General features: G+C 43.3%; 1 protein-coding gene, 1 long non-coding RNA gene and 1 other non-coding gene across 4 annotated transcripts in view; 1 reads left to right on the top strand and 2 right to left on the bottom strand.

Moving 5' to 3' along the window:
- Positions 1-27876, bottom strand: part of LOC119322273 — a 36720-nt gene that overhangs the window by 4823 nt on the left and 4021 nt on the right. The gene's annotated exons all lie outside the window — the stretch shown is intronic.
- Positions 1639-4739, bottom strand: LOC119322271 (receptor-like protein 2). The gene has a single exon (XM_037595769.1). The coding sequence runs from the start codon at positions 4241-4243 to the stop codon at positions 2093-2095; it is 2151 nt and encodes a 716-aa protein (XP_037451666.1). The 5' UTR covers positions 4244-4739; the 3' UTR covers positions 1639-2092.
- Positions 5705-5894, top strand: LOC119326888. Its single transcript, XR_005158248.1, has one exon. It is a non-coding gene; the product is annotated as a U2 spliceosomal RNA (small nuclear RNA).

Genomic DNA, 27876 nt, shown 5'->3' with positions numbered 1-27876 from the left:
TCGTGCGAGCGAACGGTTCTTTTTTTTTTTACTGCGGGGCAGATTAGCGATCGATCGATTGTGGCTTGTTGCGGGTTGGTAGCGTTAAACACAGAATGATTAAGGGTCATTAGATTTTGATGATGGATGGGTGTGATTGTTTGGATCTGCCCCTCTCTTTTTTTTATAATGATAGTAGATGAGCGTGTCTATGGCGTTGTGGCTAGCACGCCCGTGTGCGACTGGTCGCGAGTTTGAATCCTGGCAGGATGCGATTTTTCGTTTCTTTTATTTGTTGTCCAATTCGACGGAAATTTCAATCGAGTCCGTGGAAAACTTACGAACGAAAAAAAAGTCCCTCAGAGGACTTTTTCCCGCAAAAAAAAGACGTTCATGTGATTGACTATAAAGTAAGGGGGTTTTCTGCCAAATAACATGCCATGTAGGCACCTGATAGGCGGGCCTGGCTGGTCAGATACACCGTCGGTATGTATTTATACGCGATTTAGCCCGATTTGCAACGGCTTGCCTGAAACTTGATACTGACATGTAAAAATTTTAAAAACTAGTATCAATTCGCTAACACCATCCCAAATGTGGTACTATCGTGTAATTTACTCTTCCGAGGGCTTTGTGAGCGGAAGAAGAGGCCCGCCGCCGGCGGAGCCATGGTTGTTGTGGCACGTCGGCCGGGATCCTCCTGCTCCTCAAATACCGGACCCGACGCATGCCCTCGACATCGTCGAGGCAGATCCCCTGATCCGCCACCTCTGTGACCTGATTTAAGTATGTCCACCTACAGACCGGGCCGCTTGCCGTGCCCGGTTCATCTCCTATTGGCCTATCCCATCATATGAAACCCAAAACCAGCTTCTCACAGGCAGTGACCCAGTTCGCCGGCGGCCGGCGGCGCGGCGGACCTGTGCTGCAGCACCCGGTGCCTGGACGAAAGGCATGTAGAGGATCAGCTCAGGGCTGAGGGGCACGTCCCTTGACCTTCCTCTGGCTCCGTAATCCCCCGCGAGGGCGACGGAGCAGTTCGTTGCGACTCGGCGCCGTGCAGCCCGGCGTGCGCTGGTGGACGGAAGCCGGAGACTGGGAAAGCAGTCAAGTTGCATCCTCTCAAGAGGTACATCGCTCGAAAACACTCGCTGTTAATACATGGTGGGTGCGAAATCAGCGTCCTTCTTACTCAATACCTTGAGATGCACTCTGCTTATAAAATCTGTTCAATGCCAGTGATTGTCTTCATAGCAGCTACCATCCTTGTTATCGTAAGAACATTTTGTTATGGATTTTTGGAGGTGTGCCGTTCAATGATGTTAGTGCTTATACCCAAGGATTTAGTATGGCTCAACCGTGTGGTCTTATATTGCTCCAAAGCAAAGTAAATTGTTAAAAGCAAAGCTAGGTGAACACAAACAAGATGAGTTCTTGACACATCTAGAATGCTTCAGTTTAACCAGTAAGAATGGAACTAGAATAAAAGGTTGTGGGTAGCTAGTCACTCCATTACTGAGAAAAGAGAGGATAACAATTAAGTAGACTCCTTCAAATGTAGCTTTTTGCGGTTGAACTCTGCTCTGTCTTCGGTAAATCGTAGGTTCTTTTCCTTCCTCTATTCCTTATGTTTGGAAATAATTTTGCTCGGTGTTGTTTTGATCCTATTCATTGTCTAGTGAAGTTGCAGTAACTTATTTGTGATCGATCCCATGTACATGTACCTACTGATATTCTTTACTGATGCAAGAGAAACAGCAAAGTGGCTGGCACTGTACCATTGTTTTCCCCGGCTGATGATCTCAAATATTATAAGCAGTGTTTATTGTCGAAATTTAAGCTATTAGAACATCAAGAGTACATACTCTGATGTGCTGAATTGTGTTACATGGAATGCTGAGATGACAGTTTTCTACAGAATATCTTACATTGTTACATACTTTAACATCTCCACATATTGAAATCACTCTTCACCCTAGAATATTTAATTGCTACTACCTAATTGTGACTTGCACCTAGAGGAGAAGCTTATTCGCTGGACGTGTTGCTAAACCTGAGTAGCAGCCTAATATGAACGAAATTATCATAAACCAATATGTGAACCCAAGTAGGACTAGCTAAAATACCTGGATAAGACTAACTGATCATACAACACCCCTACACCAAAGAACGCACTGAAGGCAATCACAAAGCCCACCTTGTAGTCAGTTTGTTTTCTTGACAGAATGATGGCTTCTTGTGCTTTTACAGAAACACATTTGTGACTGAGAATAGAGCCACACAGCTTTGGGTTCCCATCAAAACTAGAATTCTGAAATGTTTCAAACTGGCCTCCAGATGGAATAGGCCCTTGTAGGTCATTGTTTGAAATGCTGAATGCTGAAAGGAAGTGCAGGCTATTCAATGCAGCTGGGATATCACCTGTGAGATTGTTGTTGGACAAGTCTAGCACCTGCAAGTTTGTGAGGTTGCAAAACGATTGGGGGATCTGCCCGAATAACTTATTGAAACTGAAATCAAGTACACCAAGCACTTCCAACTGACCAATCTGTGGGGGAATCACACCTGTGAAGTTGTTGTTGCTTAGATTTAACGTGTTTGGGAAAGATGTAACCACACGGTATTGAAGTGATGGACCTTTATAAAGAGGCAGCTCAAAGACCCTTGGGTCTAAATGAGTTTTGCTGTCAGTTAGCATGGGCATCTCCGTGAAGGTTAACAGAATCTCTCCTATAAGATTGTTATTTGACACATCCATAAAGAAGAGATATCTTAGGGAGCTGATCCAGGTTGGTATTGGCCCAGTGAGTTGATTGCTATTTAAAAGTAACATCTTCAAATGTGTGAGCCTTGATATCCATACAGGTATTTCTCCCGACAACTGGCAATCTTTGATGTCCAAAACCTGGAGATTTTCAAAGCCATCATTGCTGTCATCCTCTGGCATGAGCTCTCCCTTGAAGTTATCGCCGATAAGAAGAGTGGTAATGTTCCTGCAGCTCTTAAGGATCTGAAGTGTATTTGTGATGTTTGTGAAATTGTTTTTACCAAGTGCTAGGAAGGAGAGGGACTTCAGATTGCTTATTTGTGGTGAAAGCTGCCCATGTAACTTGTTGCCTTCTAGCCGCAGTGCAGTCAGATTGCTGCAGGAGTAAATGCTTTCTGGAACTGTGCCAGTGAAGTTGTTGTTCAGAAGGTCTAATGTTTTCAGAGAGGGAAGGTTGGAGAAATTGACCTTGGTGAGTTCTCCACTGAATTTGTTCGTCTTGATATCAATTGTTCTGAGATTCGTGCAGTTGCTCAGAGCTGATGGCAACTCCCCTAACATCATGTTGTTGTCCAAATGGAACTCCTCCAGTTTCTTGAGCTGACCTATAGAATCTGGAATCCTGCCACTGAATTTGTTCCCTCCAAGATCTAGGGTGACGATATTTCTGAGGTTGATTATGAGCACATCATCAAGAGCTCCATGTAGATCATTGTTAGGAAAAGACAGGTACTCCAACAAGGTAGCGTTGAAGAGTTCATCTGGGAGTGTTCCACTGAGGTTGTTGTTCCCGGCCCTGAGCTCTCTCAGCCTGGAGCAATCACAAAGTCCTTGGGGGATGTTGCCACTGAATTTGTTGAAGCATAGATCAAGCACGGCGAAGAATGGTGAGGTTTCACAGAAATAAGCTGGTATCTGCCCAGTAAAGCTGTTGTTGCTGGCATTGAGTGCGACCAGATTCCCCATTGCTTTCCATATGGTGGATGGAAACTGTCCCACAAATAAGTTGCTTGAGATGTTCAGTACCTGCATAGACCGGTCAGGGGTTGAAGATGGCAGCTCGTCGAGTATGCTATTGAGCCGGTTAAAGCTGACATCAAGGGTTGTGATGCTGTTGGAGAACACCAACTCCACCGGCAGACCACCGGACAACAAGTTGTCAGAGAGATCAAGGTACTGCAGCCCGGTTAGGTTTCCAAGGGATTGTGAGATGTGCCCCTGGAGGCCCTTCGAAGGCAGCAAGACAGCGGTGACCGTCCCATCTTCCCTGCAGGTGATCCCTTCCCACTTGCAGCAATTCGTGCCATTCCGCCAGGATGCAGCGAGGCCACCGTCTTGTGAGAGCTTGGCAAGGAACTGGAGAAGGGAGCCCTTCTCCTGCTCCGTGCAGGAACTGGTATGAGAGGCCAAGCAGACCAGCAGCACAAGAGCAAGGCCGAGGGAAGGTATGTGCAATTTGTTGGTGTGTGTCTTGTATGAAAAATGGAGTGACTGCATGGTTTAATTATGATGAAACTAGCATGGAATCCAGATCCTTAAGTTGTGCACTGGCAAGGTAAGGCATCAATGGTCTTATGGAGAAACAACACGAGATGAACAGAGAAGATTGTATCTTCTTGCCCCTTATAGTTTTTTTTAGAAGAATAGGGCAGCGCCCCTTATAGTCGTAGTCGTTATGAGAAGATTGGGTCAAGGATTCTGTGGCTGTTGTTTTCATGGACCTTGGACTGGGATTTGTGTTTACCATGGACCTTCTGGGTGGGACTCGGTAGAGTGGCAGGCTGACTGGTCAGTTGAGTGATGCGTATGTGGACAGTGGACATGGTCTGTCGAACAGAATCCGGTTGTGATTCGGGGACTGAAGGTTTAGTTGAATAGTATTGTATCCAGTTTTGATGATCTTTACTGTATGCGTAGCTGTACTTGTACTCCTTTGTAGTCTCTTTGTACGAGTACTTTCTCATTGACCATCAGTACGTGTAGACGTGTTTGCATTTATTTAACCCAAAGCATATCATCATTAGTTTCATAAATCCACATGTTTAACCAGTATTTTTCACTTTGCAACAGATAATTTGAAAGCAGTTTGCTCCAGCTGAACCATCTTGCTCACCCATAGTAACAGAGACGATGAGCTCTGCCAGGTGATTGAGAAAGGTGTGGAGCATGGCCTGATGGGCATGCCCAGCTCGTGCTCTGAGCGTCCTGAGCACGGGGTGACTAATAGATCATCGCGGGTGCAGCTTCCGTCAGAGTCAGAGGCCGTGGCGGGGCCTCGGAGTTCTCCATTCCCCTTGTCCCAACTTCTTCTCCTCGGTAGTAGACCGGGTAACGTGTGAAGACTTGTAGTAGCAGTATAACTGATTGTGATGGGCTAGCTGATTACCAGTTAGCTAAATAGCCGGTCTTAAGAATTTGTATTTATTTGGGGGTTATAATAGTTCTGTCCTGATTTTCAGATGGTGTCATTTTGATTCTCTTCTTGGGAGTTAGCCTATGATTTTGCTCGCCTGTCGATGATCGATGTCTTGTGATTCAGTTCCAAGGGAGGGGATACAACAAGTCGCTGGCGCTCTGCAACCTTGAGCATACGGCCTGCCTGGTATCCTATTGTTGGCTTCACAATCTGTTTGATAAGTTATTGGGCTGGACAAAAAGCTGGCCTGGTATCGTATTGGTGGCGCGGAAGGCGGAACCCAGGTTGCGGAGGATGCTGCTTCTAATTTGTTTAGTCCCACACCTGTCAGCTCAGACAACTCAGTCGGACCAAAGTGCTACTACCTCCGTTCTAACTAATAAAATATTAATGCATGTCATCAAAAATTATATCGTCTGATTCGTATTGCATTAACTTTATGTTAGTTAAATTTATGGTCAAATTTTAACACTAAATACGAAGGGGGCCAATAAATCAGGACGAAGGTAGTATAATTGGATAGGCAGGAAACGTTTCAAAGCATATCTTTCTCGGTCTTTTGGCTAAGATCAATTGTAGTATTTGTTCTTATCAGTATCTGATGTGGGTTACACACCCACAATGATATTAAATTTATCTTTTATGGGGAAGAGTTCATCATACTAGCTTGCTAGTGGGGCTCTCAAGTGTCACCTAGGCGTTGTATAATTGCCTAGGCCTGGCTCACCCCAACCAAATCAAAACTATCAATTTATCTTTTTTAAGTTACAATTTATCATCATAACCAGTGATTTATGTGAACACATTCTTTACTGTACTTTTTTTGCGGGGAAAAAAAGGTTCTTTACTGTCAATGCAGCTTTAAAATTACAGATTGAAGACAACAAACTCTTTGCTGAATTGATTTAAAAAGAACTGTTTGTTGAATTACTAACATGTTCCCCTATGTTAGGTCTTTCAGAAAAGTACATGCTTCGTTGCTAAATGACCTCAGCTATTAGCCTATCACCTATCAGCACAGTTTTGGGCATGGGTTACAGACTTACAGTTCAACATGTTTGTAATAATTTCTTTGTGTTAGCTTCATTCCGCGTCACCAAATTACAGGGAAGTGCCATGGAAGGATCTGTTTGGGGGCACAGAATATAATCATTGTCTTCTAGTGTATAGAGTTTAATTTTTTTGAGGGGTGTGTATACTATAAATCACGAGTGGACATGGTACCACGCGAGGTTGCTATCATGCCCGCCCGTTCCCACATGATTCGTGCTATTGTAATACACTCACCAGGTATATGTATTTCTCAGGGTGAAGTATTCCTATATGGACAATGTATTCCCAGAGTCAATTAGTGACCATGGCCCACCAATCTGACAAAAGGAGTTAATCTCTCATTTATCTGGAGCAGATGTCTACGGCAACCTGCACACTAGTCTGCATTTTGTCCCCAGCCCCTCTCCATCCGGTAGCTCCTCCTCTGGTTCTCGCAGCCTCTTCATGTGCTACTCCTGTATGTCGCAGATTAGTTCAGCAGCTCTAATCCATGTACAGAACGACGAGGGTGTTCTCTCCCCTGATCTGCTGCCTCGATTGTAATGGCTGAGTATGTTCTCACAAGTCTTGCTATATATAGTACTAGTGAACATAACAAACTGCAAACGTTCTGCCCTCGCGAGCGCTGGAGCTTGATGCCATGGTCACCTTCTTGTTCTATCTTTCCCCAGCTGGCAGGTTGAAGAAGGTTGTACAGTGTAGGAGTATTCTAGTTGCTTGCGCTAATTAATCTATCATGCCTAATTTTCAGAACAAGACTTGTTTTGTGTTATCTTCCCGTGAATGATTTTTTTTACCACATGCGTGTATGTTGTTTACATTCATTCTTAGGGGGGTATCCCATCATGCGCTAGGTAATACAACGTCATTATCATGAACGCATAACTCTTATAAACTAATACAGCAGTACACCAGAATTATACACACGCAAAATAAACTTGGACAAAACAAACCGAAACCAAAACGGCAGGGCCACACTTGTTAAATGCCATTCAAGGCGTAAGTATAGAATAAACACACCTTTAAACCCTGTTGACCAGTGTTTTAAATGGTCTCGTCAGATTAACATGGCAGAACAACCAGGACCGTACTTTGCATGGTTATGCATGTGTATTCAGTTCCATTTAAAATGGCTAGCCACCAACACATGTACGTGTATTTGCCGAATTGACCTGACGTATCATTCGGGTATCTATTTAATCACTATATTAATTGCTAATCTCATAGCATGGATGGGCTGCCCAGATTACATCCTCGCTTGCCACCATGTCTTAAAAATCCACGTCCGGTGTGTAAAAAGTTTAAAAGAAAGAAAGAAAAACAACAGTTGAGTGGCCTTGGCCCAAACATTCAGACCTTGGCCCACATCCAGTGCCGAGCTATTCCTAGAAATCGAACACATTTAGGGTCGCGCAAATGGCGCCCCCTCGCCTATGCCACATCATCACAGCGGCGCAGCCAATGATGAGAGAGGCGCACTGTATATCGAGCGAATGAAGAAAGAAACAAAACATGATTTCCTCGAGCGTCGGATTGGGCGAGCGACTCCTCCCAGCTAGGGTTACCACCGCCGCCACCGCCGCTGCCCTCCCCCACGCTCGTGTTGGAAATATGCCCTAGAGGCAATAATAAAAGGATTATTATTATATTTCTTTGTTCATGATAGTTGTCTTTTATTTATGCTATAATTGTATTATCCGGAAATCGTAATACACGTGTGAATACTTAGACCACAACATGTCCCTAGTGAGCCTCTAGTTGACTAGCTCGTTGATCAACAGATAGTCATGGTTTCCTGACTATGGACATTGGATGTCATTGATAACGGGATCACATCATTAGGAGAATGATGTGATGGACAAGACACAATCCTAAGCATAGCACAAGATCGTGTAGTTTGTTTTGCTAGAGCTTTTCCAATGTCAAGTATCTCTTTCTTAGAACATGAGATCGTGTAACTCCCGGATACCGTAGGAGTGCTTTGGGTGTACCAAACGTCACAACGTAACTGGGTGACTATAAAGGTATGCTACGGGTATCTCCAAAAGTGTCTGTTGGGTTGACACGGATCGAGACTGGGATTTGTCACTCCGTATGACGGAGAGGTATCACTAGGCCCACTCAGTAGTGCATCATCATAATGAGCTCAAAGTGACCAAGTGTCTGGTCACGGGATCATGCATTACGGTACGAGTAAAGTGACTTGCCGGTAATGAGATTGAACGAGGTATTGGGATACCGACAATCGAATCTCGGGCAAGTAACATACCGATTGACAAAGGGAATTGTATACGGGGTTGCTTGAATCCTCGACATCGTGGTTCATCCGATGAGATCATCGAGGAGCATGTAGAGCCAACATGGGTATCCAGATCCCGCTGTTGGTTATTGACCGGAGAGCCGTCTCGGTCATGTCTACGTGTCTCCCGAACCCGTAGGGTCTAACACTTAAGGTTCGGTGACGCTATGGTTGTATGAATATGAGTATGCAGCAAACCAAAAGTTGTTCGGAGTCCCGGATAAGATCCCGGAAGTCACGAGGAGTTCCGGAATGGTCCGGAGGTAAAGAATTATATATAAGAAGTGCATTTTTGGCCATCGGGAGAGTTTCGGGGATCACCGGTATTGTACCGGGACCACCGGAAGGGTCCCGAGGGTCCACCGGGTGGGGCCACCTATCCCGGAGGGCCCCGTGGGCTGAAGTGGGAGGGGAACCAGCCCCTAGTGGGCTGGTGCGCCCCCCCCTTGGGCCCCCCTGCGCCTAGGGTTGGAAACCCCAGGGTGGGGGGGGGCGCCTCCACTTGCCTTGGGGGGCACTCCACCCCCTGGCCGCCGCTCCCTTGGGAGATCTGATATCCAGGGCCAGCGCCCCCCCAGGGGGCCTATATAAAAGGGGGGAGGAAGGGCAGCCGCACCTGAAGTCTTGGCGCCTCCCTCTCCCCTGCTACACCTCCTCCTCCTCCCATAGTTGCTTGGCGAAGCCCTGCCGGAGCCCTGCTGCATCCACCACCACGCCGTCGTGCTGCTGGATCTTCATCAACCTCTCCTTCCCCCTTGCTGGATCAAGACGGAGGAGATGTCACGCTGATCGTACGTGTGTTGAACGCGGAGGTGCCGTCCGTTCGGCGCTAGGATCTCCGGTGATTTGGATCACGATGAGAACGACTCCCTCAACCCCGTTCTCTTGAACGCTTCCGCACGCGATCTACAAGGGTATGTAGATGCACACCTCTCTCTCGTTGCTAGAAGAACTCATAGATTGATCTTGGTGAACGTAGGATTTTTTTTTATTTTATGCAACGTTCCCCAACAGTGGCATCATGAGCTAGGTCTATGCATAGTTCTCTATTGCACGAGTAGAACACAAATCTGTTGTGGGCGTAGATCTTGTCAACTTGCTTGCCACTACTAGTCTTATCTTGCTTCAGCGGTATTGTGGGATGAAGCGGCCCGGACCGACCTTACACGTACGCTTACGTGAGACAGGTTCCACCGACTGACATGCACTAGTTGCATAAGGTGGCTAGCGGGTGTCTGTCTCTCCTACTTTAGTTGGAGCGGATTCGATGAAAAGGGTCCTTATGAAGGGTAAATAGAAGTTGACAAAATCACGTTGTGGTTATTCGTAGGTAAGAAAACGTTCTTGCTAGAACCCAATTGCAGCCACGTAAAAGATGCAACAACAATTAGAGGACGTCTAACTTGTTTTTGCAGCAATTTCTATGTGATGTGATATGGCCAAAAGTTGTGATGAATGATGAATGATATATTATGATGTATGAGATCATGTTCTTGTAATAGGAATCACGACTTGCATGTCGATGAGTATGACAACCGGCAGGAGCCATAGGAGTTGTCTTAATTATTGTATGACCTGCGTGTCAATAATTTAACACCATGTAATTACTTTACTTTATTGCTAAACCGTTAGCCATCGTAGTAGAAGTAATAGTTGGCGAACAACTTCATGAAGACACGATGATGAAGATCATGATGATGGAGATCATGGTGTCATGCCGGTGACGAAGATGATCATGGAGCCCCGAAGATGGAGATCGAAGGAGCTATATGATATTGGCCATATCATGTCACTACTATATAATTGCATGTGATGTTTATTATGTTTTATGCATCTTGTTTACTTAGAACGGCAGTAGTAAATAAGATGATCCCTCATAATAATTTCAAGAAGGTGTTCCCCCTAACTGTGCGCCATTGCTAAAGTTCGTCGTTTCGAAGCACCACATGATGATCGGGTATGATAGATTCCTACGTTCACATACAACGGGTGTAAGACAGTTTTACACATGCAAAACACTTAGGTTAACTTGATGAGCCTAGCATGTACAGACATGGCCTCGAAACACAGAGACCGAAAGGTCGAACATGAGTTGTATGGAAGATACGATCAACATGGAGATATTCACCGATGATGACTAGTCCGTCTCACGTGGTGATCGGACACGGCCTAGTCGACTCAGATCGTGCAACACTTAGATGACTAGAGGGATGTCAAATCTGAGTAGGAATTCATTAAATAATTTGATTAAATGAACTTAATTATCATGAACTTAGTCTAAAATCTTTGCAAAATATGTCTTGTAGATTAAATGGCCAACACTCATGTCAACATGAACTTCAACGCGTTCCTAGAGAAAACCAAGCTGAAAGATGATGGCAGCAACTATTCGGACTGGGTCCGGAACCTGAGGATCATCCTCATAGCTGCCAAGAAAGAATATGTCCTAGAAGGACCGCTAGGTGAAGCACCCATCCTAGAGAACCAAGACGTTATGAACGCTTGGCAGTCACGTGCTGATGATTACTCCCTCGTTCAGTGCGGCATGCTTTACAGCTTAGAACCGGGGCTCCAAAAGCGTTTTGAGCAACACGGAGCATATGAAATGTTCGAGGAGCTGAAAATGGTTTTCAAGCTCATGCCCGGGTCGAGAGATATGAAGTCTCCGATAAGTTCTATAGTTGTAAGATGGAGGAAAATAGTTCTGTCAGTGAGTACATACTCAAAATGTCTGGGTTGCACAACCGCCTGTCCCAGCTGGACATTAACCTCCCGGACGAGGCGGTCATTGACAAAATCCTTCAGTCGCTCCCACCGAGCTACAAGAGCTTTGTGATGAACTACAATATGCAGGGGATGGTGAAGACCATTCCTGAAGTATTTTTAATGCTGAAGTCAGCAGAGGTTGAAATCAAGAAAGAACATCAAGTGTTGATGGTCAATAAGACCACTAAGTTCAAGAAGGGCAAGGGTAAGAAGAACTTCAAGAAGGACGACAAAGATATTGCCGCGCCCGGTAAGCCAGTTGCCGGGAAGAAGTCAAAGAATGGACCCAAGCCTGAGACTGAGTGCTTTTAATGCAAAGAGAAGGGTCACTGGAAGCGGAACTGCCCCAAATACTTAGCGGACAAGAAGGCTGGCAACACTAAAGGTATATGTGATATACATGTAATTGATGTGTACCTTACCAGTACTCGTAGTAACTCCTGGGTATTTGATACCGGTGCCGTTGCTCATATTTGTAACTCACAGCAGGAGCTACGGAATAAGCGGAGGCTGGCGAAGGACGAGGTGACGATGCGCGTCGGGAATGGTTCCAAGGTCGATGTGATCGCCGTCGGCACGCTATCTCTACATTTACCCACGGCATTAGTTATGAACCTCAACAATTGTTATTTAGTGCCAAGTTTGAGCATGAACATTGTATCTGGATCTCGTTTAATATGATATGGCTACTCATTTAAATCCGAGAATAATGGTTGTTCTATTTATATGAGAGATATGTTTTATGGTCATGCCCCGATGGTCAATGGTTTATTCTTAATGAATCTTGAACGTAATGTTACACATATTCATAGTGTGAATACCAAAAGATGTAAAGTTGATAATGATAGTCCCACATACTTGTGGCACTGCCGCCTTGGTCACATTGGTGTCAAGCGTATGAAGAAGCTCCATGCTGATGGACTTTTAGAGTCTCTCAATTATGAATCATTTGACACATGCGAACCATGCCTCATGGGCAAAATGACCAAGACTCCGTTCTCCGGAACAATGGAGCGAGCAACCAACTTATTGGAAATCATACATACTGATGTGTGTGGTCCAATGAGTGTTGAGGCCCGCGGAGGACATCGTTATGTTCTCACTCTCACTGATGACTTAAGTAGATATGGGTATGTCTACTTGATGAAACACAAGTCAGAGACCTTTGAAAAGTTCAAGGAATTTCAGAATGAAGTAGAGAATCAACGTGACCGAAAGATAAAGTTCTTACGATCAGATCGTGGAGGAGAATATTTAAGTCACGAATTTGGTACACACTTAAGGAAATGTGGAATCGTTTCAAAACTCACGCTGCCTGGAACACCTCAGTGTAACGGTGTGTCCAAACGTCGTAATCGCACTCTATTGGATATGATGCGGTCTGTGATGTCTCTTACCGATTTACCGCTATCATTTTGGGGATACGCTCTAGAGACAGCTACATTCACTCTAAATAGGGCACCGTCTAAATCCGTTGAGACGACACCGTATGAATTATGGTTTGGGAAGAAACCTAAGCTGTCGTTTTTAAAAGTTTGGGGATGTGATGCTTATGTCAAGAAACTTCAACCTGAAAAGCTCGAACCCAAGTTGGAAAAATGCGTCTTCATAGGATACCCTAAGGAAACCATTGGGTATACCTTCTACCTTAGATCCGAAGGCAAGATCTTTGTTGCCAAGAACGGATCCTTTCTGGAAAAAGAGTTTCTCTCGAAAGGAGTAAGTGGGAGGAAAGTAGAACTCGATGAAGTACTACCTCTTGAACCGGAAAGTAGTGCAGCTCACGAAAATGTTCCTGTGGTGCCTACACCGACTGGAGAGGAAATTAATGATGATGATCAAGGTACTTCGGATCAAGTTGCTACTGAACTTCGTAGGTCCACGAGGACACATTCCACACCAGAGTGGTATGGCAACCCTGTCCTGGAAATCATGTTGTTAGACAACGATGAACCTTCGAACTATGAAGAAGCGATGGCGGGCCCAAATTCCAACAAATGGCTAGAAGCCATGCAATCCGAGATAGAATCCATGTATGAAAACAAAGTATGGACTTTGACTGACTTGCCCGATGATCGGCGAGCGATAGAAAACAAATGGATCTTTAAGAAGAAGACGGACGCGGATGGTAATGTTACCATCTATAAAGCTCGACTTGTCGCTAAGGATTATCGGCAAGTTCAAGGGGTTGACTACAATGAGACTTTCTCACCCGTAGCAAAGCTGAAGTCCGTCCGAATCATGTTAGCAATTGCCACATACTATGATTATGAGATATGGCAGATGAACGTCAAAATGGCATTCCTTAACGGCTATCTTAAGGAAGAACTGTATATGATGCAGCCGAAAGGTTTTGTCGATCCTAAGAATGCTAACAAGGTATGCAAGCTCCAGCGATCCATTTATGGGCTGGTGCAAGCATCTCGGAGTTGGAACATTCGCTTTGATGAGATGATCAAAGCGTTTGGGTTTATGCAGACTTATGGAGAAGCCTGCGTTTACAAGAAAGTGAGTGGGAGCTCTGTAGCATTTCTCATATTATATGTAGATGACATACTTTTGATGGGAAATGATATAGAACTTTTGGACAGCATTAAGGCCTACTTGAATAAGTGTTTTTCAATGAAGGACCTTGGAGAAGCTGCTTACATATTAGGCATCAAGATCTATAGGGATAGATTGAGACGCCTCATAGGTCTTTCACAAAGCACATACCTTGATAAGATATTTAAGAAGTTCAATATGAATCAGTCCAAGAAAGGGTTCTTGCCTGTATTGCAAGGTGTGAGATTGAGCTCAGCTCAATGCCCGCCCACGGCAGAAGATAAAGAAGAGATGAGTGTCATCCCCTATGCCTCAGCCATAGGATCTATTATGTATGCCATGCTGTGTACCAGACCTGATGTAAACCTTGCCGTAAGTTTGGTAGGAAGGTACCAAAGTAATCCCGGCAAGGAACACTGGACAGCGGTCAAGAATATCCTTAAGTACCTGAAAAGGACAAAGGACATGTTTCTCGTTTATGGAGGTGACGAAGAGCTCATCGTAAAGGGTTACGTCAACGCTAGCTTCGACACAGATCTGGATGGCTCTAAGTCACAAACCGGATACGTGTATATGTTGAATCGTGGAGCAGTAAGCTGGTGCAGTTGCAAGCAGAGCGTCATGGCGGGATCTACATGTGAAGCGGAGTACATGGCAGCCTCGGAGGCAGCGCATGAAGCAATATGGATGAAGGAGTTCATCACCGACCTAGGAGTCATACCCAATGCGTCGGGGCCAATCACTCTCTTCTGTGACAACACTGGAGCTATTGCCCTTGCCAAGGAGCCCAGGTTTCACAAGAAGACCAGGCACATCAAGCGTCATTTCAACTCCATCCGTGAAAATGTTCAAGATGGAGACATAGATATTTGCAAAGTACACACGGATCTGAATGTCGTAGATCTGTTAACTAAACCTCTTCCGTGAGCAAAACATGATCAACACCAAAACTCTATGGGTGTTCGATACATCACAATGTAAGTGGGAGACTGTTGGAAATATGCCCTAGAGGCAATAATAAAAGGATTATTATTATATTTCTTTGTTCATGATAGTTGTCTTTTATTCATGCTATAATTGTATTATCCGAAAATCGTAATACACGTGTGAATACTTAGACCATAACATGTCCGTAGTGAGCCTCTAGTTGACTAGCTCGTTGATCAACATATAGTCATGGTTTCCTGACTATGGACATTGGATGTCGTTGATAACGGGATCACATCATTAGGAGAATGATGTGATGGACAAGACCCAATCCTAAGCATAGCACAAGATCGTGTAGTTTGTTTTGCTAGAGCTTTTCCAATGTCAAGTATCTCTTCCTTAGACCATGAGATCGTGTAACTCTCGGATACCGTAGGAGTGCTTTGGGTGTACCAAACGTCACAACGTAACTGGGTGACTATAAAGGTATGCTACGGGTATCTCCGAAAGTGTCTGTTGGGTTGACACGGATCGAGACTGGGATTTGTCACTCTGTATGACGGAGAGGTATCACTAGGCCCACTCGGTAGTGCATCATCATAATGAGCTTAAAGTGACCAAGTGTCTGGTCACGGGATCATGCATTACGGTACGAATAAAGTGACTTGCCGGTAACGAGATTGAAAGAGGTATTGGGATACCGACGATCGAATCTCGGGCAAGTAACATACCGATTGACAAAGGGAATTGTATACGGGGTTGCTTGAATCCTTGACATCGTGGTTCATCCGATGAGATCATCGAGGAGGATGTAGGAGCCAACATGGGTATCCAGATCCCGCTATTGGTTATTGACCGGAGAGCCATCTCGGTCATGTCTACGTGTCTCCCGAACCCGTAGGGTCTACACACTTAAGGTTCGGTGACGCTAGGGTTGTATGGATATGAGTATGCAGCAAACCGAAAGTTGTTCGGAGTCTCGGATGAGATCCCGAACGTCACGAGGAGTTCCAGAATGGTCCGGAGGTAAAGAATTATATATAGGAAGTGCAGTTTTGGCCATCGGGAGAGTTTCGAAGGTCACCGGTATTGTACCGGGACCACCGAAAGGGTCCCGGGGGTCCACCGGGTGGGGCCACCTATCCCAGAGGGCCCCGTGGGCTGAAGTGGGAGGGGAACCAGCCCCTAGTGGGCTGGTGCGCCCCCCCTTGGGCCCCCCTGCGCCTAGGGTTGAAAACCCTAGGGTGGGGGGGCGCCTCCACTTACCTTGGGGGGCACTCCACCCCCTGGCCGCCGCCCCCTTGGGAAATCTGATCTCCAGGGCCGGCGCCCCCCCAGGGGGCCTATATAAAGGGGGGGGGAGGAAGGGCAGCCGCACCTGAAGTCTTGGCACCTCCCTCTCCCCTGCTACACCTCCTCCTCATCCCGTAGTTGCTTGGCGAAGCCCTGCCGGAGCCTTGCTGCATCTAGGGCTGGACCAAAAGCTCGTAGCTCGCGATCTTAATGAGCGCTCGATAGTTCGGCTCGTTAAGCTTGTAGCTCGCTTCTTAATGAACAGAGCCAATCATTGATTTTAGCTCGTTAAGCATAACGAGCTTAACGAGCGAGCTAACAATTTTCACGAGTAGCTCGTTAAGCTTGTTAGTAACAACACAACATATATTTTCATATTACGTGACAAACTTTTTGTTGCACCTTAGCCCATCTATTTAATATAATCGACATATGAGGCAACATACTACTTCATTTATTTTCTTAGTCATAATATTTTATCTTGAAAACCATACCCACACATTCATTATGTATATCGTAACACATTATAATCTGTTAACGAGCGCTCGCGAGTGCTCACGAGCTTAACGAGCTTCAAACGAACCGAGCCGAGCAGGGTTTTCTGCTCGTTAATCTTAACGAGCTTAACGAGCCGAGCCTTAACGAGCACGAGCTTAATGAACCGAGCTGCTCGTTAGTCCAGCCCTAGCTGCATCCACCACCACGCTGTCGTGCTGCTGGATCTTCATTAACCTCTCCTTCCCCCTTGCTGGATCAAGACGGAGGAGACGTCACGCTGACCGTACGTGTGTTGAACGCGGAAGTGCCGTCCGTTCGGCGTTAGGATCTCCGGTGATTTGGATCACGACGAGAACGACTCCCTCAACCCCGTTCTCTTGAATGCTTCCGCACGCGATCTACAAGGGTATGTAGATGCATATCTCTCTCTTGTTGCTAGATGAACTCATAGATTGATCTTGGCGAACGTAGGAATTTTTTTATATTTTATGCAACGTTCCCCAACAGCTCGTGCCCTCCATCTTCCCCCCGAGCTCCATCTCCTCCGCCCTCGGCCTGCGCTCCGTCCCTTCCTCCTTGTTGGCCCATGAGCGTGAACCGCCGGAAACAGCAGCAGAGGGAGAAGTCGAGAGGGCATCAGGCAAGGTGAGTTCCCAATCCTCACATTCTCTGTCTCTCTGTATTGCTTGACGCGCGGGACCGCCCCCTCCTCTGCTGCCGCCGTTGGGCCGTATGGCTCCCGAGCTGCGCAAGCAATGGAAGAGCTTCCTCATCACTCGCCGCCGCGGCCGATGCAGACACACCCTTCGGAGCCGCCGCCGGCCGAGCCCGTGCCCGCGCAAGCCAAGGCTGCCACGGGCCAGACCGTGATTCCAGCATCGACGAAGGCGATACGGTTCCCCCTCCAGCCGGGCAAGGGCAGCTTAGGCACCAAGCACCTGGTCATGCCCAACCATTTCATCGCCCAATTGCTGGACAAGGACATCCACCTCTACGATGTGTGTTTCTTGTTCTTCTATTATCCCCATGATTAATCAGCAACACTCTCTTGTCCTAAAGAAAATCATGTGTGCATGCGTGTGTGTGTGTGTGTCCCCTAATCTTCCATTCAGATTCATTGTGCAATGTGGGTATATTAGTTTTGCAATGTTCTCTGTGGGTAAATGTTCCTATTTATCTGTGTATGCTCTTGTGAAGATTCCTGTAAACTGGAACATTGTAATCCTGGGGCATGGTTTTGGCAACTTCAATAGTAGGTGAAAACCGTCAACACTTTGCCCAAGTTGAAATTAAGGTGGAAATCTGACGTTATGTTTGCATTGTGTTGCTGCACGATAATTATATTAGAACAAGTAGATGTTCCTGCTTTGTTGTACTTACTTTCCTAAACAAATGAAGCACCATCCGCTGGAACAGTTTTTATTCTCCTTTCAGTATTTTGTACTACCCCCGTTTCATAATTCTTGTCGTCGTTTTGAACTAAAACGACAGCAAGGATTAAGGATCGGAGGGAGTACCTATGAATTGGTCCTTTTACAAATCTCTTCTGAATAGTTTTCATGTGAAACTGAATGCAGAGGCTGGTACTTCAGCAGATCGTCCAAAGACCTTTTCTAAGAAGGTTTGCATGCATCATTTTCTTCCCAATTACAATATCAGTAAGATCAGTTTAACTAGACTATCTCATATATGCTTGTTTTGGCTCTAGGCTTGTATTTGTAAACCAAACAAAAGCAAGAGGTATCTAACAGAAGGAAAGCGTCAATTAAGGAGGAAAGCGATGAAGAGGTTGAGAAGACCGAAGTTATTCTCTTCCTGAAAAACTTACATTGAACTCTATCTAGATCCTTCAGTCCTTCAACGTATACATTATTTATTTTACGTGACAATCTGCTTCTGTTTTTACTTTATCAGAAACACAAAGGCACTGCAGGTGTCATCGAGATTGGCAATACAAACCTGGTGAAACCAAAGAGTATGAACGCCAAGGATATTGATGTAAGTCTGATTTTTAATATGTGTTCCTGGCTCATCTTCAAAATATAATGTACTACCGTCCATGATTGTGGATAGGCTGGCCACATTACAAGTTCACTTTTTTAGAAAGAAGATTTACTGTTCCAATATACGAATTTTCTACTGCATGTACTTGACTCCTTCAAATTGTTATTATACATACTCCTGTCATAACCTGTGTTATAGTTAGGGCCTTGTTTTGGTTACATTTTTAAGCATTTATCAGTTCATATCTACTCGCTGACTCGTTTTGCACCTGCACAGGTTGATAGGACAACTGATCTCTCCAGGCATGAAAGTTGTGTGCATGCATTTCCTGGGCATGCTTCTTTATGTACCATTGATTCTGTAAAACATATTTATCTCCTTTCTATGCGAGTTATAAGTGCACTTGAAATGTTGCTGACACAATTGGTACAAGTTCTGGAATGAAAAAGGAAATTTCAGTGAGCTCGAAGTCACATTGCGCGCGTCCTCAGCCGAGCAGTGATCAACAAGCCGGTGAACCTGCACAGGGCGTCTTATCTCGGCGGGAGGCTGTCGGTGTACGATGGCAGGAAGAGCATGTACACGGCAGGCCCGTTGCATTTCACTGCCAAAGAGTTTCATATCACTCTGCTTGACGATGATGATGGCTTTGACTCCCAGAGGTCAATTCACAATCAATATTTTATCCCCGGCTGGTTTGTATGTGTTCAGTGTTCTTAATGTATTTTTCTTTTCCTTTTGATTCATGCGGTAGAGGAAATTTAAGGTGGTGATTAAGTTTGGGATGTTTGTGGCCCGGAAGCACGCAGAAGCACCTCAGGAGGCGTTGCAAGTTCTTGACATTTTGCTTTGGGAGCTGTCCTTTGCAAGGTAGCAATGACGTGCCATCATTAGTTATGTTATATTATAACTCAACAGAGGATATGTAAGAGGTGATGCAGGAAGATAATATTTCTAATTGGTTTATCTGACAGATATGCGCCACTTGGACGGTCGTTCTTTTTGCCTGACCTGGATAGGAGGCAACCCCTCGGTGACGGATTAGAGGGCTGGCGTGGGTTTTGTCCGTGTGCGCTCTTTCCCAGGTGTGTCCTCTCTCTCTTGATCTGATATGAAACTGAGAGTGGAGGGTCGAGGGGTTGCTATTATCAGATTGAGCAGGTAGGGAGAGAGCCTTGCTGAGGATTGTGCACTGTACAGAACTTTTGAATTTGGTCCCTCCGTTGTGGATACTGCTCTGCAAACAGCTGCTAATGTTTCCTTTTCATCTGAATTGCAAAATGGTTTGCTTGCCGCTGGCTTTTTAGGGTACTGCCCTGCCATCTTTTTGCTATTGCTATAATAAAATCGGGGCGAGACAAGATCGATTATGAAGGTTTTGTTTTCGCAGCACGCCTTCTGGATGGGAGGGACATCCAAGTTCTATGCTTGTATTTCATCTCTTTTTTGATAAGCTGCAAGTAATTGCTATCATCATAAACATTAAGCAAGTCAAAATATACTCATGGATCCTCTTTAGGTTTTGTTCCCTTGCCAATAAGGTTTTGAGAAGACAGAAAAGGAACAGTATGCATGCTAAACAGTCTTTCTTTTCCAGTTATTGATCACTCACAAGCATGTGTGTATGTATGAGGGCATGTGCGACATCTCAGTCTGTTATTTTCCGTCTCTGAACCACACATAAAGAATTTGGATATTTAACTTTTTTGTTACGTTGTTGCCTATATATTTTGCTTTGATAAGATGTTCTTTGCATGTTGATCAGGTAAGGAACACAAGGACCGTAAATCGTACTGGGCAGCCAACAGGTTACAAGCTCATACCTGGTTCAAATTGTCTGCCATTCTGCCTGCCAGAGGCAAAGTTCCAGAGACGAGCTGGATTTTTAAAGCATAATCTTTGGGTTACATCATACAAAAGTGATGAGATATTCCGTGGAGGAGATCGACTTTCCAATCAGAACCGGCGCATCCATGAGGCTCTAGCTACATGGGTCAAGATCTCTGGTACGTTTGTCGCCACCTGCTAGCTGGTATTGATTTGCAGGTTCATTTTGGTTTGAAACACTTATCTGCAGTCTTATGTCGTCGAACATTTCGCCTATTAGTCCAATTTGAAGTACCAGTACAAATGGTACATTAACTTTTAGACACTTATATATTCATTTTCTGCGTTCTCTGAAGTCTGACCGCTACTTGATGCATCGATTGGGTCAAAATGATTCTAATGCATTTTCATTTTAATTACAGATCATTTTAGATGGATAGATAGCAACAGGTCAATAATTACACTCTGAATAAACAGTAGACCTCATCTCTCCCTTCTTCCTTAAACCGCGTCTTGATTTTATGAATTGTTTGTAGTTTTGACTTCCACTTGTCCATGAAGGATGCTTAAATGGTCTAATGGCCTGATCTTGATAAATACCTACAGGTGTTTATGAGGCATGCATTCGTATTATGAATTGGAAGAACATCAATCAGCAAGTATTTATGGCGGATGTCTACTAGATAAGATAATTTTCCGCAAACTATGTCTGATCCAATTGCTCTAGGTAGCAACATCGTGGAATCGTAGTGTTATTTTTTATGCCCTACATTCTACCGCTGATACACTTGGATTTGCATATTTTGAGTCATGCTTCTACTAATTTGACTTATGATGTCACTGGTTTAGGACGAATGCTCGCAGCTCATCTTCTATTCCAAGGTGTGTCTTGTCTTCCTCTCGGTTGTAGTTACTTCTACATTATTATACGATTAAGGCACACATGATATATTGAACTTCATGAAGTAGTTAGAATGATTATTTATTTACCGTTATTCTCTGGCTTCTACATTATTATACGATTTAAGGCACACATTGTATATTGAACGTCATGAATTAATTAAAATGATTATTTCTTTACCATTGTTCTCGGAGCTCATTATTTTAGTCCTTTTCTATTAGATTTTTGACTAATCTGGTTGCTCTGGTGCTCCAGTTTCTTATTTGCAGGTGATGATCTTTCTGCAACTTGCTACCTGGGTTTACAGGTTGCTGATTCTTCTATCCCTTGATCTTCTTTTGTGCATGTGTGTCGTCTATATGCTTACATCTGTGTTGGACGCGACTATTCTTTTTCCAGTGAGCTAGCTGATGCAGTCCCGTTCGTTTCTTTCGAGGACATAGATGACAGAAATGCTGCCATGGGATCAGATCCTTACCTTTTTCCCATCTCTGTCCGCGTGTATCCATACAATTGTTTGTATGTCATTTGCCCACTTAAATGTGTATATATGCTTCTTTCTAACAATGGTCGTTTGGATGCATATCCCATATTGCCATTTTTTGTGAAGTGTGTAGTACAACCACTGGTTGTTCCTTGTAATATCCAAATGGTATAAGAGATTTTTTTAGTGCACCATTAGCATATTCTTTTCTTTCTATCCAATAAGAGGTTATTGTTATGTTATTGTCATTTATTGCCTTGCATTGAATGGTTATGTAGTAACATGCTTCTCTGATAAAACTTAGATCTTGTACAGCAGTGATGTAAATATCATTTCTTATGTTTAAAATGTAGATGATTCACCAAGGTGACAAAGCCACACACCCAATTCATTTGGAAGTATCTTCAGAAGATCAGTTCTGCCATATTGCCCTTGCTGCTGGAAACAGAATTTGATGAGCTCTTCTTTGGATCATCTTCCTTGTATTGGTTAGTTTATGGTCGCTGCTACGTTTAGCCATTGTTTCCTTGAGAACTTGTTCAGAGTGTAGATAAGTTAATTATGTAGCTATAGAAGGATATATGGCATTCAGTAAAACACCAAAAACTTTTGAAATCTATATATTTTATTGCCTGTGCACCTATTCCATCTGCAAAATAACTTCTGTGGGATCATCCCTGATGGGAATTTTATAAAGCTTCTGTTCTTTTCATTCCCGTGCTCTCTTATACGGAGTCAGATCTATTAGACCATAATATTACCATGTACTAATATTTTCTTTGTCTGTTGGATTCACATCTTCTATATGAACTTGCTAAGATTATTTGTTTTTCTTTGGTCTTTCATCCTACCGTAGATATCAATCTGTTGCATATGCATTTAACATTAGGCAGAGAAATTTTTGGCAATTAGTGACATAATCCTTGTTAGTTTGCTACATTCTTTGACTATTTGAGAACTTGTTAGTTTGTGTGTTTGATGTTATGATCTATGTACTGACAAGTTGTTTGTACCATGGTCTTTGACCCTGTTTCCGAGACAGGTATCTAGACTACTTTGACACATAATTGAGATAATTACACTACTTCTGCACTATACTTAGATGTTACTTGGTTTTTGTTCTAGAGCACTTTGCATAATGTTTGAACTATTGGGAGATTTGTTTTAAAGAGTTTAGATTAGGATGAAGAGGTGTTCTTCCATGGCGGCCAAAGGAGGAGGCGCTTCTCCGGCCAGATCCATGGCCACCTGTTGCCCTTGACGCCCACCCTCCTTGAGGGATCGATCGAGTGATGGTCACCAGTTGCCATCGACGCCCAGCCTCCTTGACAGATTGATCGAGCAGACATCATTGAGTTGCACGACTTCCCCGTCTTCCTCTTAACGAGAAGATGTCATGTAACCTCTAAGAATACATTCTTTGAGTGTGTTGCTTTTGTAAATCTCTATCTTAAAATTTTAGATACTGCACGTACCAGTACTAATTATGCATGTACTTTTGAGTGATGAAACAACACGCCTTCATACAAAGAAGAGAGTGGAAGAGGCGCTTTCCAACCTGACACAGTCCCAACTTCCCTCATGCGGTGCCACCAAGTGGCGCCCCAACCACTAGTTAAAACTGTTCTGAGTAGAACAAGAGACAACGTAAATGATTCAAGTCACTTATTCCATTGACGATCACAGTATATATACAAGGGAACAGACGCGAACGAAGAGATGTGTCCATTTGCAGGGGCGTGAGAGTGGGTCGCGACGGTTGCAGAAACAACCGCACGAGATATTACATAGGGAGGATTATCCCTTTAATTAACAGAATTAATTAAATCCTAACACTCCCCCTAATCCTTCCTTGTGCTTGCGATCGACGATCCTTGGAATAATCTCCTCTAAAAACCCGGTGGGAAAAATATGAGGAGTATAGTGTTTGATATGTTGCCAAAACTCCTTCAAACCCAATGGGAAAAATAAGGAGAAAATGAAGCAACATATAATGGTTATTGTCTCTTTTAACTCAATACGAGAAAACCCATAGAGTTCAGAGAACAATAAATGTGTCGTATATACTTTCCCAAAAACCCCGGTGGGGAAAACAGAAAGTATGACATATGATCTCATGTTGATATTATCTCATTAAAAATCTTTATGAGAACCTGTATAGTAAACTCATGAAGGGAAAAAGAGTATAATATGATGCATTGAACAGAAACAATTTAGGAAGATACTCCCCCTAATTCTTGCATATTCCGAAGTCGTCATATACCAATTCCATTTACACATTCTTGGAATGTAAAAGTTGGTAGAGACTTGATGAACAAATCAGTTGCATGATTTGACTTGCAAGATATGCAATATAGTGATATTGCTTATTATGTAACCTGCTTGCACCCGGGCAACACAAGAAACATTATCATTGAGATAATGGTTGGTGGATATAGCCATGAGGTCTGTATCAAAGACTCTTCATGAGAGGGCTATCACACCTAGTAGGAACACTAAGTTTGTCTACGATCTGACATAGTGGGGATCTAATCAATGTATCCAATAATATCGGTGTTCACATTTCTGTGAAACTGAAAACTAGGACAAGAAGTTTGATGCCTTGGAGATATCGAAAGATATTCTTGAGTACCAACCAATTGTGTTTGGTGGATCCAATGCATTAAGGAACGTTGAGTCCCAATATTTCATTTCCATCATCTCTTGGTCTAATTAAATCTTTCTCTACGTCTAGAGAATGAACCACCATGAGAGTTATGGACATATAAGACTTGTCTACAATGAATTTCTCCAATGTATTTTGGATATAGACAACATAATATAACATAATGTATGATGAAGGTGCTCAAGTTGTAGTAATGAGCGATATTTTGGTTTACCCAAATCCTTCATTTTAAAGTCTGTCACTTAGATGATTACATGTGTCGTCATTGTAGACACACAACACATGGATAATCATCATTGTAGGAGTAATCCCTGTGTATAAGGATCTCACTACGTCGGTTGTACCATATGTACCGACAACAATAAGTCGTATGGTGGCTTACCGATTTTACACAATGTATGTTGCATTTTGTATTTCGATTCAGAATTGAGATTCCATCGGAAATCAATCATATATGTCTGAATCTAGTGATCCACATGGATATGTGATCACTACATCTATCAACTGCAGAGATAGATGATTTTGAACTGCCAATGATATAAGTTATCGGAAAGAGATTCCACCCCTGGAGAATAGTTGGGTATCTGCGTGAACCCTTGTGCTACAATACTTGCTCTTTCTTTCACCACCTCGTTGTTCTCAATTCTGTTTCCAGAAGAAAACTGGTGTAGGTATTGCTTATGAATACCTTCTCATTATTGAGCAATATTATTTCTACCTAGATTATACCCTTTGCTTGAGTTCAGTCTGAGTGTTGTTCACACTTTGCCATGGCCATGGTCTTTGGATCTGAATCACTTGAAAGGTTTTTTCAATCTAGTTGAGAAATGTATGTCGACAGTTGTAGACTTTCGGTTATATGTTTCTCCAGAATCTATATATTAATATAGAGCTGATGGAAATATCATTACCCATGGTGACTTCTCGCGATTTCCCAATGCGGCCGAGTCGGGTATTCCGATGTCCCTGTCATTGTGTGCACTATGACCTGGGTTGGTGGAGGTTTCCCGTCCACTGGGAGTATACTACCCATTAGGTGTCTGTCAACATGAAGTTGACTTGCATTTACTGATTCACGGGCCTTGACATCCTTGCTTGCGAGAAGCTGAATCCTAATGTATTTCTGCCATACATCTCCCCATGTTGCTTTGAACGGGGAGTGGAGTGGATTTTACTGGTACCTCCACCCTTTCAGGCATACTTTTGCAGGATGTAGGATTGTGTGACACCTTTATAGTCAGTAAATGAATTTGGTAGGTTATTTGCAATATATTGCAAATCTTCTGAACGCATGGTCCAGATCTTTGAGTACGTGGACATGAGGCAGAAATGTGTTGAACATTCCACTAATTTCCTGGCATTCTTCATGGTACTTGAATTCTCCCCCTAATGCCTGGAAATGTTTCTCATTGAATCAGCATACTGGCCTTGAATAACTCCCCATGCGAGGGGTTTGAGGTATTGACGGAAATACAATTATTCCTCACATAGATCCCAACTATATGTTGAGGGGCCAATGATGTATGTCGGGTGGTGATATCGGCATGCAACCGAATTACTGCAAATAGGAAATACTTGGTAGGTATCCACATATCAAAGATAGAGGGGAATACTATTATGCAGTTCTGTCATGAGCGTGTAAAACTGCATGACTCCAACGTAAAGTTGGCAAGTTGCAATTCCAAAGTAAAGATAATGCAATGAGATTAACTCTTTGGATAGGATTCTACCAAACCATTTTGAGTCTAGACATTAGGACAAATTGCTAAATTTCAATCCAAGTGCCATAGAGAAGGCACTCAAGGAGAATTCTACAATGTTATCTATTCGATTTGCTTGAAATCGATGTCAGGATAATAAGCCAATGGTTTCGTGTGAATAAAGTACACACTTAAGACTATCATGTAGATATGTCTTTTAGAACCATGGAATACCTGAATAGTCTAGACAATGGTTGGGAAGAGCCACTTACCTCAACTTGATGCATTCAAGGAGTCTGAGTGGTTCAACGTAGACTTTAAGGTGTGCGAGCCTTAAAATTAGCTTCCTTGTGTCACTTGTAGTGCACATAAAATCCAAATGTTGTTAGAATTTAGCATCATAATAATCATAAACTATTGGAATTGCTGATAGTTTCGGTTTCAACCCAATGTCTCGATGACCAAGGCGAGTATGCCAAGTTTGTCATGTACAAGAAATTTTGGAAAACTATGTTGGGCGCAACATGTGCTACGGGTTTTGTAGTATGTGTAGTACAATCCAGGTGATACATAGAGAATGCTTGCCATATCCGTTGCATATGGTAAAGAAAATGTATTTCTCTGTCTTGTCGGCATAAGTTTCGCTATGGAAACCATTTTGACAAATATCTCTATAGATGTTATTTTCAAAAAATTTACAAGTTTGTTCTGCGGGAGAAATCAATCTCGACCGCTGTGACATGTTCATGAAGAATGGCAATGTGGTAAACACATAAAACATATCATCTCCGATGAAAACCGGTAGTTTATTTATATTGCAGATTGCGTAATATAAATACATCTTAATGTTGCACAATTAATAGATTTCAAGGTGGCTCAAAATCATTAGTGTGAATCTCAAATTGCTAAGGATGACACCTTAAATTTTGCATATGTATTTGCAAGAAATATAAAAACTCAATTGCAAATAGATGTATTATTCTCGACATGTGTTTAACATGGAAATAGATACATCATAGAAATATTCCGAAATACTGCGTACTCAACAGAGAAACAGTACTGCAGAGGTACTGAATTTATCTTTGCAAGAGATTAAAAATCTCTATTGCAAATGGACGTAATTAATCTCAACACGTGATAAACGTGGAAATGTATCACATCAACTTAAGATCTGGAATACATCTCGGTACTCAACAGAAAAACACTACTAATGTAGTGAATAATAATCATATTGCAAACTTGATGTTCAAGTGAAACACTTGAATTGTATAGACCTCAAATTACAATGAGATGATCTTGTATCAAGTTGCAAGATAATTCAGCGAGATGAATTAATAATTTGCGAGAGAAAATTGATCTCAATCGCTATGAGATTATTTTGCGAGAGATTTTTTCTCAATCGCTATGAGATTGTTTTGCGAGAGAAAAAAACTTTTTTTTCTCAATTGCAAATCAATATTGTTATGCGAGAAAATTTAATCTTCAATCGCAAAACAATGTTGTTGACCCGATAAAACATGTTCCCGGAAGCTAAATTAGCAAACAAATTGAACATGTCAAGCATTAACGGCCATGTACGTATCTCTGGAATTTTAAATTCAACAGAAATAATTTAACCCAAATACTTCAGAGTGCACGCACACTATCTAGGCAGAACGAGCGGCCGAACACAAGCCGCTCGATCAGCCCAGATCGTGCGGTCCTCGGCGTCAGGTCGTACCTGGTCAGGAGGTGACCAAACACGCACGTGGCT

Source organism: Triticum dicoccoides, chromosome 6B (assembly GCF_002162155.2).
Source record: "Triticum dicoccoides isolate Atlit2015 ecotype Zavitan chromosome 6B, WEW_v2.0, whole genome shotgun sequence".
In the NCBI taxonomy this organism is placed as follows: domain Eukaryota; kingdom Viridiplantae; phylum Streptophyta; class Magnoliopsida; order Poales; family Poaceae; genus Triticum; species Triticum dicoccoides.
This window is presented reverse-complemented; position numbering and strand designations above follow the sequence as displayed.